General features: G+C 33.0%; 2 protein-coding genes across 2 annotated transcripts; one reads left to right on the top strand and one right to left on the bottom strand.

The window, feature by feature from the left end:
- Positions 1–592: 592 nt before the first annotated feature.
- On the bottom strand, positions 593–3,744 carry CCAP (Crustacean cardioactive peptide). The gene is made up of 3 exons (XM_088039117.1): positions 3,686–3,744; positions 1,136–1,294; positions 593–1,083 (listed from the first exon to the last, which is right to left on the bottom strand). Exons 2-3 carry the CDS (start codon positions 1,287–1,289, stop codon positions 806–808), a joined length of 432 nt encoding a protein of 143 aa, XP_087895243.1. The 5' UTR covers positions 1,290–1,294; positions 3,686–3,744; the 3' UTR covers positions 593–805.
- Positions 3,745–6,821: 3,077 nt separating this feature from the next.
- Positions 6,822–8,194, top strand: LOC148172653 (uncharacterized). Its single transcript, XM_088039174.1, has 4 exons — positions 6,822–7,051; positions 7,127–7,573; positions 7,630–7,817; positions 7,868–8,194. The coding sequence occupies exons 2-4, from the start codon at positions 7,174–7,176 to the stop codon at positions 8,024–8,026; spliced, it is 747 nt and encodes a 248-aa protein (XP_087895300.1). The 5' UTR covers positions 6,822–7,051; positions 7,127–7,173; the 3' UTR covers positions 8,027–8,194.
- The last annotated feature ends 5,619 nt before the right edge of the window (positions 8,195–13,813 follow it).

Genomic DNA, 13,813 nt, shown 5'->3' with positions numbered 1-13,813 from the left:
CGAATGCTTACCGATTATTTCGGCTTACAGATGTAATTTTGTTTATATAAGATTAATCCATTATTATCTATAAAACAAATAGGAAAAAACACAATTATGCAAGTCGTTAGAACTAAAATAGTTATTCAACACCTCGTCTACATGAATAATTTTTTCACCTAACCTGTTTATTATCTCGATAACATTTTAAAAACTAAAATCAAACTTCTTGTTCAGTCATTTTTACCCAGACATCTCTAATTTGCAGATGTTTTGATTCCATGCTTACAATTATATTATCACCCTTCTGCAAAAGTTAATTATTTTTATCTTGTCACGTCAAATTCATGACAAATTATTAGAGCCGATAAAAAATTATCGTCGTATTAAAAATATTGTTTACAAAAACTTAGTCTTTGGACTCGGTACTTCATGCAGTTTTGTTTTTACATAAAAGTTTTTTTTCTGTTTTGATTCGGTAACAGCCACTTATTATAAGAAATTATTTATTCGACAAATAATTTGAATTCAGGAAGTGTTAGCAACTAAAGAAAACACAGTGAAGACAACACAGTTTACTGTTTCAAATAATTGAATTAACAATTATCTACACAGTGATTTAATTAAAAACATTAAGATATGTTTAATTTAATTTTAATTACAAAAATGGCATTTACATATCAGTATGGCTTAATTTAAATTTTTTGAAATTTACAAAAGCGATTACATTCGTAGCCAAATTAATGCTAATAATACAGAAGTTACACTATCTAATTGTTCTTTTTACTTTGACTGAAATGATAACAAATAGGATTCTTCCATTGAATTAAATATAGCAGGGTGGTAAAGCACAGGAACCCGTAGCGCTGCGTGCAGGAACAGCAACGTCCTCTTCTGAGCTTTCAACGGATTCTTGTCTACGCCGATTCAATTCCATGTTAGCTTCCTGAATTGCCTCCCACAGTTTAGCCTCTGACATTATTTGTCTCGATAGATCCTCTACTGCTGGCTCTGCACTTAGCTCTAAAAGGCTCCCCAAGGATTCATCAACAGCTTCGCGTTGGTCTGCGAGTGGTGGCAGAACGGAACGTTTACGGCCACATCCTGACAGTTTAAATGAATTTCACAGACGATTAAAACAATTTATTAGTTATACCTGTAAAAGCATTGCAAAACGGCCGTTTTTTCGGCTCTATCACTCTTTCCCGTGCCCCTAAATTTTGAGTTAAACTCTTCGGTAAGAAACGACTTTGTGTTTCGACGGTGAGTGCGGCGGCGATGCAGATAACGAAGAATGTAACCCTGGTCATGTTTTCTGCAAAGAAGAGAATTAGCAGTGATAAATGGATAAGCTTTATTGGAGCCCCCCCGCGACACTACAATGAAATACTCTATGCTGCTGGCTGAGTGGAATGCGAGGGTAAACGCCACCACGTCTGGCCCTGATTGTTCGTTGATCCAAGATTATGTACTAAATGATATTCCGGTTCTTACAAAGCCGAGTGGCTACTTAGCCAAATAATTATTGCTTTGTAGTGAATTAACACTTTTTTTTATTTATTGTTTAATCTCTGGAAATATTTCGCTCGTGTCGTTATCAGCGAATTATTACATTTCAACAATTGTGTGGCCAAGACTGAGAAGAATTTATGTGCGACAGTTTGGGAGCAGTTTCCTGTCAGCCTTACAAATCCACCGAAGGAGCAACACAATAGAGAAAAGTAAAAAATGCATCAATGACGTCCCGAGTAAAGGGAGTAAGTCAGTGATGATCTTATTGTTGCCAAATGAGCCTCAAAAGTCCAAAAACTTTAACTACAAATTTTAATATAATAGAATTTTATCTTAACCGCGTCGTCATACTAAATTTTGCGACTTGGGTAATTTATAAAATCATCGTCGCACAAAAAATGCTCCTTTAAATGTATTTATTATAATAAATATGTTCAACTATTATTATATAAATTACGCAATTTTTCCGTTATACCTAAATTGGAAAATGCGGTACATAAGAAGAAATAGGATATTTTTCTTTTACTCCGAGAATTTTGTTATAATCTTAAAAATTGAATCCCAAAGACTATGTTCCTCTCTTAAAAGTCCACAAACAAGTATCTCATAAAATTTGATGTCGCTGTTAGTCAACCTTAAATACGAACAAGCTAATCATATTCCGCGGATTTCGGCCATTCTAAATAAGTTTTTCAAAAAATTAAAATTATCTTTATAAAAATCGGCGAGATAAATAAATTACTTATAAAATCAGTTTTGACGAGAACCGCAGACCCAAAATATAGTAATTTTTGTATTCAGTCTTTGGAAACAAAAAAGTTATCTTCCGCAAAATGTTTTATCAAAAGAAACAGACACCATTTAAAATAATCTAGACTGTTTTATTATTTGTATTTTTTAATTAATAGACACTATGTTATGATTTGAGTAGTCAAAGGATTCAAAGGTAAACTTTTTTCCCGGCGCATCCACCATTTTTTAAAAACTAAAAATTATAAAAAACTATCTACTCCTAAAACTCTACTTTTAAGATAAAATCCGTAATAAGGTTGTTAAGGTAATAATAATTTTAGCACAATTTTTTGAACATTTAATACAAAAATTTAATTAAAAGTGTGTTAATTATAGTACTTGTTTAAATACTTTAAAAGGAGTTTTTCTTGTTGTCTGCAGGAGCAAATTTTCACAAAATTAAATAGAAAATCAAACATGTAGATTTTTTATAATGTGCAAATGAAGAAAAAATGTTTAAATAAACTATCACTGGCTTAAGGTGTTAACCTGCTATGTCCACTTTTGAACAAAATATGTTTTCAATTTTATAAAATGAAAAACCAAGTACATACATATACATATTACAAATATAATACGTGTGATTCTTTTATGTATTATGATTTCAGAATAATTAAGAAACGTATTTCCATTCACAAAATTTTCAAATTCCAAATTTGCCGACAAAAATGTAAAAAATAAAGATTTGTCGATCTCCGCTAAAAAAATTTAAAATTGTCTTAGCAGCTTTACAACTTACGCCAACGATGCGAATTTTGAAAACTGATCAAACTGAACTCCAATTTTACGAAATGCGATTATTTCTTGTAGACTTGTAGCAGAAGCTAAATTTATATTTAAATTTCGATTAAATACTTCACATTATGTTAATGTGATCGTTTTTCCTCTAATCAGATATCAGAAATCGTCAAATTATTTTTGATATTAACTTAATTTCAATTAAATTATTATGTAAATGATAATAAATATAGTGTAAATAAAAAAAATCTTTATAAAATCCACAAAATTACGACTGCCAAGATAAATTGCAACTAAAATTTTTGATTTAGCGTACAAGCGCGCAATTCTACCTGTTTTTTTGTACCTTGTTCTGCAATCATAACGTTAACACAAGAAAAATTAAAATTAAATTATATTTACCCACAATACAAACCAATGTTTTTAAGCATTGTTGAATAAGAAACGTCGTTTGTTGATCTTTTATACTCTGTTCAATTATTGCAATATAAACCGCCCAATGAACAATTAACTGGTTATTCGAAGCGTAAAGTCCTATTGTCAATACAATTTACAACTAACATTTCGACCGTCATCATATAAAACACAAATAGTGATTTCAAATTTATGGCATCATACGTATAAATGTACATTCTTGTTCTAAGCATCAATAAAATCGACTCACCTAAGCTGAATGTGATACGAGTTAGATACTATATACAAACGCAATATTTAGTGATATTATAACTTGAGTATTAGGAGCTTTTTCAATATATATTCCTTCCCCGACCCTCAGAATTGCGCACTCAACCTACAACCCATTATCGGGTGTCATGTTCTAAATTATCGGAAAAAGACTTGTCAAAAACATTCTAATAATATACACAAAATTAATAGCGTTTCGATGGCACGATTTAACAACCTCTTAATAGCTTTCGTCCTTTTTAAAAAACAAACTCTCTAAAGTGTTAATTAAAGAAAACAACAGCGTGGTTGGTTTGAAAATAATACCCCCGATGATATGTAAATGATATGTATACTGTAACGAGCTTAATCCTCTTTAGTGGACATAATCCCTATTTACCCTCATTAACGCTACCGCTTTGTAGTTAACAGTCCCCTTTTAACCACCAACAATCGGATCTCTTCTGATTTATTCCATGTTTTTAACTATTAAAAATTTTGTACCTTACAAGGACAATGACACCTAATTTCTGGTAAGGTAGTTTGCTCACATTTAGAATAATGAGAGAATTATAAAGTAGAAGGTGGCATGAAATTAACTTGTATATATACAAAAGATAATGAAGGAAGAATGTTGTAAAGGGCTATAAGGGTTGGAATTATGAAATATAAATGCGGAGGCGTACCTGCGACCCCTAGTAATGGGGCATGCGCTTATCAATGAAGATGATCCTGGGGCGGAGTTTGCAACCCATACCAGCTTCCAATCCCTGCTGGAGACAAACACCCGCCGCAAAACGGCCTAATAATAATGTCAAATAACCGCATACATGCACCCAGTTCACATTATGTTACACAAGCTCGTTTACAAAGATGGAACGACTCAAGGAATTAGCAGGTACATAATAGCTTCGTCTTAATTAGAATTTACTTGTATTTTGTGGAAGAATGCAATTAATTTAACTTAAATAATTAATTAGATTAAAAATCTTAGGGAGAAGTCCAAAGTCAATAATCGTTACAAATTATTTTGTTAAAAACAAATTATGAAGAAATTCTGAAATTTCAGCAAATTACAGAAATTACATCTGTACATACATACCTACCTCCTAGTTTGGGTTTAATTTTTTTCTGAAATCCACAAAATTTCTGTTTTCATAGTAAACAACCTTGTATTAAAAACACAAAAATTTTAGAAAAGCTACGAGTTTTCAAATTTTGCCTTGGAGCCAACGGAAAATGAGAGTTTATGTTAAATAACTTATATTGAAGATATGTACAGTGTCCGAAAAGTGGCGTACCACCTTGAAAGGGGGTAATTGGGTGTCCGATGATACCGAAGATGGTGCGCGACTTTCCGGATAGCCTGTATTTAGATTAGATGCTATAAAAAATTTTAAATACTCAAAATTCAAACCCATATTTCTGATCTTTAAGTTCTTAAATTTACAATATCATTCAAAACCAACAACTATAAACGAAAGAAACTTTTAAAAATTATTGGAAGATCTACACTTTTTGAAGAAGCAAAATGGAAAATGTGATTGGAATCGAATTAAAACAAAAAAAAAATAATTCTATTGCCTGGCATTGTTTATATCAAAGTAGGTTCTACAAAAAAAAACACACAAATCAAAAAAAATCTGCAAAGGTTGAATTTGCTGCGTAACTTTTTCATTAGCTTTTATTTATTAGATTATTTATTAGATAGAACTTACAGAAATGTGACCAATTATAAAATTCTAGATAAGAAAGACAATTTTAGTAATTGTTACTTGTCGTGTTACATTTTTTGTATTGGAATTTTAAATTTAGAAGTTCAAAATTAAACAAAAACTCTATTTTTCTTATTTACACAAATCAATAACAATATTAATTTGTAAACTAATGTAATCGAGATTTAATTGTAATTTTTTTTCATTGTAAATTAAGTAGTGTCTTCAATTTATCTTCAAGAGATTCAACATTTCCACGTGTAAAAGTAAATAATATTTTGTTGATATAATAAATCTATTTTTCAGAAAAACACGGAACTGTTCAATTTTTATTTCTCCGTCGAGAAGCTTTAAAATCGAGAATAAAAAAATAAAATAGAGAATAGTAACGATCTTTCAAATTGTTCTGATCTCTGCTTGAACCTTTCCAGGCGACCAAAAAAGCAATATAATTTAAAATCATTTGGTGGCCATTTAAGCTTTGCTGATGAAGAAATACTGAAATACGAATCCCGCAGATTCAAGTATACGTATAGAAACAATTGCCTGACGAGTTACATCGATTACACTTTAATTCTCCTAAATTCTCGAAGACTTTTTAAAGTAGTTCTAACCTGCCAACTTGTTATTCCTAATGCAATTACCACCCAGCCGCATTAAAGTGTCATAAATTCCTAGTGTCATAAATTCTTTACCGTGCACTAGAAAAAAATAACAGGAACATGTGATCCCCGCGAAAATTCTCCTATTCTGTATTAAAAATTTAATATTCTTATTATTTTTTACTGATATACTTTTTGTAGTAAATAATATTTTACAGTTAAGATCCAAATTCATAAAATGTTCGCCTATTGTTATTAAGTCTTTAGGAAAAATTCGACTCTGCTCTTAACATTTTTGATAGGGTTATACTTTATCAAACTTTTACGAACGTAACTTTACGTGTGTCGTAAACAATAGTTTACGATGGGTACTGTAAAACAAATTAAAATTTTAAAAGAAATCATCTTGTGTTCACTATACTTATTACGTTTTCACATTTTTATAGACACTAGTTTGTATCAAAATAATCTGCTAAAAACAGAACTCTGATTTTATTATCTTCCAATATGCAGATGTAAATTAATCAAATGCCCAATTAGGGACTAACGTAAATCACCCGTGAAACTCTTGAGAATCAATAAAATACCGCATGAATATCAATTATAAATTCAATATCCTTCGCTCACTTTACATTAGACACACCGCCACATACCTACAAGAAAATGATGCCATAGAAAGCTAATAAGAGCATTCGTGGAGAAATCTAGCGGATCGCATCATCCAGGTTGAGGGCTGAGGTCGGCAAATCGCGTGGGGGTGTGTCCGCACATTAAACCCACCCCTGTGGCTGGAGGGGTTCAATGATGAGCACTGGAACAACTATACCTTGTGTCAGTAATATCATCGACTGAGATAACCAACTTGGTCTCTGCAATCTCTATTTTGTTAATACACTTATTTTAAATGTATAAACCGACAAGGTGTCATGTGATCCATTCTCGAAACTGAGCTGCGAGGTAGTTGTGGTTAAAGAAAATTGTGGTGAATTATTACAATTTTGTGAACTATTCTAAACGCAGTTTCTAAACAGGAATTCAAAATGTTGTAAGGTAAGATAAATTCCTGCATCCCTTTGTATCAAAAATCCGCTACTGCTTTTCTAAGGATGGAGGTGTTATTTTCAGATTTTCTGAAGGACACGAACATGTGTTCCATTTTCTGTTCCTAGAAAATGCTTCACCACTACAACTACTCAAGTTCCCTGTCCCACTTCCTGAGTTACCACCATCTAGACGAGCCACAATTAACCGAAAATGAGCATCCCTCCTCGAATACTCTCTGTGAGGACCTCTCACAACAAGACGATTCTAGATGTAGAAGCAATTCTTCAGCCACCAACAACAAATCCTTTACAATCGCCGCAATTTTGGGTTTGAAAAATGATAACGCCCAAGACGATTCAGCGACGGATCTCAGCGTCGTCAACTTAAGTGTTCATCACCCAGGAGGAACGGACAGGAGTTTGGTTTCAGGCTGCAACCGGTTGCAGCTTCCGGTACGACACAGTTCTTCAGCAGTAAGCGTGACGGGACATTACGCAGTTGGGCATGGATGTCCTCAAAGACAAACAGGTTAGGCTCGGATTACGTTAACTCGTATTACAAGAAGGTTAAACTGTTTTTTCTAGTTAGAGGATTGAAACATCTCCCTTCGTCCATGATACAGAATAAAAAAAGTTGTAAGAGCAAAAGAGTTCGGACGATTTTCACTCCAGAACAACTGGAAAGATTAGAAGCGGAATTCGAAAGGCAACAATACATGGTTGGACCAGAACGACTTTATCTGGCTCACACGTTGCAGTTGACTGAGGCTCAAGTAAGATATTTGTTGTCATCAAGGAAACCTTTTATTTACTTCTGTTACAGGTAAAAGTGTGGTTTCAAAACAGGCGAATTAAATGGAGGAAACATCATCTAGAATTAACACATCAGCGTCTTGCGGTTCTCAAACAACAACAACAACTTCTTCTCGACGAATCTCATCCCGATGTTCAAGATACAAATAGTTCGAGCACTGACACGTGAAATTTTCATAGAAACTCAAGACTTTGCTTCGACTGATTTAATAAAGTGAAGGATGTACGTCAAATTGATCATGTAAATAATGTGTGAAATTGTAGCAAATTACTCCTGAAATTCTTGAAATTAATAAAATGTTTTCAAATTATTAGTTTGTAAAATATGCGCTTCATTTTAAATACACCATTTGATTTTAAAATCTGTGTTTTTTTACCCAAATCGAATAACAGTTATATAAATTTAACTTACTCGTTTTTAATAACTGGAACTAAAATTCTTTTCTAATTAAAATGTCACCGACAAAGTAATAAATTTCACAACTCCGCGGATGCGTTTAAAAAATGACTAAACCAAAATTGATATGAGCCTCGATTTTATACCAAAAATTAAATTATATAGCGTAGACGTCGTTTTTGGATTACAACATGATGTATGAGTTTGACCCTCTTTCGTTATTATTTTTATTATTTATTGGATTTTAGATAAAATAGTTTGTAATATGTTGGTAACGTAATCGTAATGGGTGATCTTTGATAAATTTGGTATAGTTACATTAATTTTGTCTAAACACTCCCAAATGTATAAAATATGGGGTTTCCCTCCTGTGTAAATATCAAGTATTAACGTCGATTTTATCAAGTAGTATTGACACTAAATTTAATCAAAAGTCGGGAGATTTAATTGGTTGTTGAATAAATAAGGCTCGATTTATAATCTTGAAAGAGCGGTTGCCGAAGCAAAATCATCACATCTTACGGGATTTCGGACTGGTGCGGCAACCACTGCTTGACTGCTTCCAGTTTAAAAATCAATTGTTTAAAGTGATAAACTGATAAAGCGATACAATTTACGTAACATTCTATTGGAGAAAAAGTCATAACTCTCTTGAGGGCCAGATTTTCACCGAACATAGATAATATTTTGAATCAAAAATTAAAATACAAATATCATCAAAAGTTTGTAGTTTTCTTATTCCTTACCAGACTACCGGGATAAAAATCTTCGAAACAACATTGCAAAATAGAATTTTTGAGCAGGATGAACGAATAGTTCTAGAAATTATGTTTTTACCATATCGTATTTTCATTTCAAGATGTTAAAACGTGATTTCTAAGGATACATTATATAATATCTGCAGTTCTTTGCTTGCGGTACAAGTCTAAAATTCTTCTAGAAAGAGTAAAATTACATCATACACATTCTTTTTCAAGCTGTCATTGAAAATTTTGATTACTCGTTTTTTTATCAAGTGGCGAAATAAAAACGCAATTTCGTGAGAGTCCACTAATTCAATTTTGAACCAGACTCAATGATTACTTTTTCATTGAAAGAAACAACTTGTCGTTTGCATCGTACATACAGGGTGTATAAAAAAGGAGTGTATTAAATTTATATGGTGGAAGATCTTAATAAAACATGCAAACACTTTCCATTGCGGTTTTCCAAAATTCAATTTTTTTTGAAAAATCTGAATTTGTAAGTCTCCCACGTAAGCGACATGGATCTTGTTAACAAAATCAACATGCACAATAAACTGATTTGTTGAACTCATTTTCCTTTTACTTGAGAGAAAAAAACGCTTTGCAATTTTGAATTTCTTTATTAATTAGATTGTCGACAACAGCAAAACAGGAACAGAAGGCACAAACTGTTTCATGTATCTCCAGTCCGGCGACCGATATTCAAAAAATTAAACATTTTTGTTAATTTTTAGGACACTTCCATTTCTCAGAAAGACGATGTTCTCAAAACCGACTAAATTCCGACAAAAATTAAAAAATAATAAAAAAATCTAAAATATTTTGATCGAACTTCATGATCATGCGTTTCAAAATATTAAAAACCACTCATGTTATCTTAGAAAATTCCAATAAAAAGTTGCCTCAAATGTGCATTTTCTTCGGTAGAAATATTCGAATCAGTATCTTCTTCGACAAACACTTTACCAAAGAAAAAAGCTAGAAAACATTTTCACACAAAAACAAGAACATCATAAATAAAGTCTCCTGAAATCTTTTTTCACGAAACAATTTTCAAAGAGGTGTTTTTTGCAGAACGACACAAATGTGTCGAGTGTAGACAAAATTCAAATGTCCTTTTTAATATTTACTTTTGATGGTGTTCGGAATCTAATAAAATGTGTGTGCTATTGTACTTTTGATTAATAAAAAAAGTCTAAAAAGATCAATAATAAATTTTCTTTGTGAGCTTTTGTACCTCAACATCTCTAAAATAAATCTCATCAGCAACAATGGCAACCGGCAAATATTAGTAATATTCCGTTGGTTGAGAAGCAATAAATAAATACCAGAATCAAATAAAGCAAAACGGGGTCCGCTTAAAAAAGTAATTACACATCAAACGAATCCCGGAAAAATGCGGTCGGAATTCATATTGTTTTCATAACATAACGAGCCGTTTCTGCGGTGCGATATAAACTGTCATATATCAAGAGGCAACGAGCATCAAGGGTGGAGGGCAACATCCCCTTGCTGTCCCATCACATGATTGACTATGTTAATATCATTTGTCGGCAGATTTGAAAGCAAGTCAAGCACCGGTGCTAAATCCGCTCTCCAGATTATATTGGGTCCGTCGCTTCGTTCTCATTAAACTCCAGATTTAATATTATACAGCAAAATCTTAACGGAGATTTTTAAATTTCCTCTTATTACTTCATTATTAAACAGCGACCCTCGCCGATATTAAATCCTGGAAAAACCGGATGTTTTTCCGGGAGAGGTGACAATGTTCGGATGATTACAACAATTCTCGGCGTCCTCTGTTATCACAGAGATATATCGCATCAACAAGAGACAATAAACGCTACAGAATGAAGGGTAGGACGATGCTTTTACAAAATAAAATAGTCATTCGCTTCGCTTTTATTAAAAGTCAAGCGTGCGCATATTGGCTGGGCACTGCTTGGTCCCCCGAATTCCTGCATAGCTCTTTCACCCTCCTCTATCTGTCTCTACATTACGGACATCTTCTCTTTATACGCTCTTCTTATTTAACCAATTTATGTCGTACTATCTGAAATTGTGCCCGGTATTTATTGGGCTGCTTTGTTCGCTTAAAATACTCGACAATTTTCCTCTTTGCTCAATGGTTTACAAGGCTTAATTGTTTCAATTAACAAATCCACTAAAATCGAACCTCTGACTTTTCTGGATACACAACCTTATCCTGTTTTTGACAAGAATATTGCCTCGAGAGGAGTAATTAATTTCTTGAGCTGAATTTCGGCGTTAAGATATTATGAGTAAATTACCAATAAACTTGTCGGATGATGCTGCTAAATTAGCTTCTGGATCAATAAACGCTGTCTGCAGAGAAATTAGCTCTTGCACCCCTTTACAACTGACTAATTGATTTTATGATGATATCATTACCCTCCTCACTGCCACGAATATTTAATAAGATAATGTAATGCTCAATTAATATACCAACGACGCTTATCTTTATTACACAATTAAATTGCGACCAACACGGAAATACACACTACTTTAAAAGGATTATTCTCACGAATATTACCTATAATTAGACAGTTGCAAACAGATAAATATAAAATCAAATCATTTCCATGTAGTCGCCAGTTGGCGGCTCAAAACTTGATCCATTTATTAGAAAATTATTAGAATTCGATAATTTTTAATACAATTTTATTGCTGTTTGATCATCCCGCCACTAGTGCTTTCCGCTCGAAAAGCTCATCCAATTCCCGATTGCAATAAAAATTATATCAATTTTCAGCGTTATTCAGTAAAACCAAGATTAACTAATAAGTTAATTGGGAAAGAAGAAATTCCGCCAAAGCGCTAATGAGTAGGTCAAAGCCGTGGGCAAACTGATCACCGAACTCAGATAACGATTGTTTCAGCAATCTGCAATCGGTGAGAATTCAGGTCCTGCTCACTGAAAATAGTTAGTGTATGCGAGGATAATCGGGGCCGGGGATATTAGCTGACGCACCCTCACCGGGTCGGCCCCGCAGCGGCGGCATAAAGCGACGCTCGTCTCTTTTGATTCGCGGATTAATTGAAATACCTCGCATTCCACGGGTTCGACTATGGTTCTACGGAAGCGTCCTGGAAAACGGTCGACGGGGATTATCGAAGGAAGATGGAGAGAGGTTGGAAGTGCAACGGATGAACTCGCGCGATATTATGCTATAGGTGTATACGAAAAGTATCGATGGATTGCTATTGGCTTGCATGAGGTTTCGAGAGATTAATCACGCTCACGCATCGTCACGTTCCTCACACCTGATTAATTAGTTTACAGCCAAATTTCAGGAGTATTCGTGGGTTGCCGCTAGCTTTAGAAACACCTACAAACTTGTGAGTAATTACGGAGGGGAATCGCTTAATCGCCTTGATCAATACAATATCAATTGTAAGCAAATTTTATTGAAAAAAAATGTTCGATCAATTAGATTAAATATTACAATTAAACACTTTTATTGTTAAGTATTGGTGCGTAAAATGAACAACCACAATTACACCAGAGAGACATGCTAATTCGTACATGGACAAATTGAGACAGACAAAAGATGATCGTGTTATGAGAGGTATATGACCCTAGTCGACATCAACGATCCACCACCCCTTTGATAACTTTACGAACGAGTCGAGTACCGCTTATATTTCGCGCTGCATTGAATAACAACTACAAAAGCTCCCCTAATTTAATTACTCGTATGATTTTATTATTTAATATGCGCTTTGACGATTCACGTTATTATATCCTGCCGTTTTGTTACCATTCATTTTATTGGATTAATATGATTTCCACAACCTTGTTAACAAAGGCTTTTTGATGCAAAATACCATTTGAATTAAAATTAAAAATATGTCGCAGTTTTCATTAATTGAGTGGCACGTGGACGGACAAATTAAATTGTAAACGGATCTCAAAGGATGTCAAGAGCTCATTTTTTAATCTTAAGTAACAGACAAGTCCCGAAGGACATTTTTATGAGCACTTCTACCAATACCATTTGTCGCAAATTTTTAAAATTATTTCAAGACTAACTGTCCCCAACTTTTTTACTAAGCTAAATTTTGACTTTAAAATAAACACAAATTTTTGTTAATTTATAAAAATTAAATGATACGAATGTTCTGTTATAATTTTCCTTCGTATTTTAAAATGAGATTCAAAGAAACAAAATTCAAAGAAACAAACTTTATAGGCAACCAACAATACAAAGAACATTCAATTTGCAAAAAGATAACAAGTATTGTGTAACAACTGTAAGACTTTCACTTTATAAAAATAGGAATCCAAGAGTTCAGAATAGTTTTTCATCTTGCAAGTTTTTTGTCGATAACACTGGGCAACAAATCCAAAAGAATTTTTTGTGCCATTAGTAATTTGCATCAGTTCTAGTTAATCTGAGTTTGCTTAATACATGCCACCAAAAAAGTTTTATATAGGCAATTATTCTTTTTTTCGACTTTGTCGCTTAATAATGAATGTCTTATTCGCGAATGGACATCCAGCAAGAAATCTGCTCAATGACTGTGGGCTCAATCTTAACATTTTTATTTCCGGAGTTTATCACATTTCGCCTAAGCCAAAATTTTGTTTTGTAACACTCTTAATTCATAGAATTGAAACTGGAAATTGAGTTTTGTAATAACTACAATATTTTTACCGGTGTCAACAGTTTAATGTAAAATTTTTGTTTCCTATGGTATCTAGATATAGAAAAAACAACTTCGTTAACTTGAATTTCAGTTTTATTTTTTTCAAAAACTGTAACCAATAAAAAAATTTTATGGTCAT

This window comes from Gnatocerus cornutus, chromosome 6 (assembly GCF_029298725.1).
Source record: "Gnatocerus cornutus isolate USDA-ARS CGAHR chromosome 6, icGnaCorn1.1, whole genome shotgun sequence".
Taxonomy (NCBI): domain Eukaryota; kingdom Metazoa; phylum Arthropoda; class Insecta; order Coleoptera; family Tenebrionidae; genus Gnatocerus; species Gnatocerus cornutus.
This window is presented reverse-complemented; position numbering and strand designations above follow the sequence as displayed.

What these genes read in the sequence shown, in the direction of transcription:
- CCAP (XM_088039117.1), bottom strand. Translation starts at nt 1,289, where the DNA reads ATGACCAGGGTTACATTCTTCGTTATCTGCATCGCCGCCGCACTCACC. An exon ending in GTTTTGCAATGCTTTTACAG is followed by an intron (nt 1,084 to 1,135) that starts GTATAACTAATA and finishes TTAAACTGTCAG; the next exon opens with GATGTGGCCGTAAACGTTCC.
- LOC148172653 (XM_088039174.1), top strand. Translation starts at nt 7,174, where the DNA reads ATGCTTCACCACTACAACTACTCAAGTTCCCTGTCCCACTTCCTGAGT. An exon ending in ATGTCCTCAAAGACAAACAG is followed by an intron (nt 7,574 to 7,629) that starts GTTAGGCTCGGA and finishes TGTTTTTTCTAG; the next exon opens with TTAGAGGATTGAAACATCTC. An exon ending in TGCAGTTGACTGAGGCTCAA is followed by an intron (nt 7,818 to 7,867) that starts GTAAGATATTTG and finishes CTTCTGTTACAG; the next exon opens with GTAAAAGTGTGGTTTCAAAA.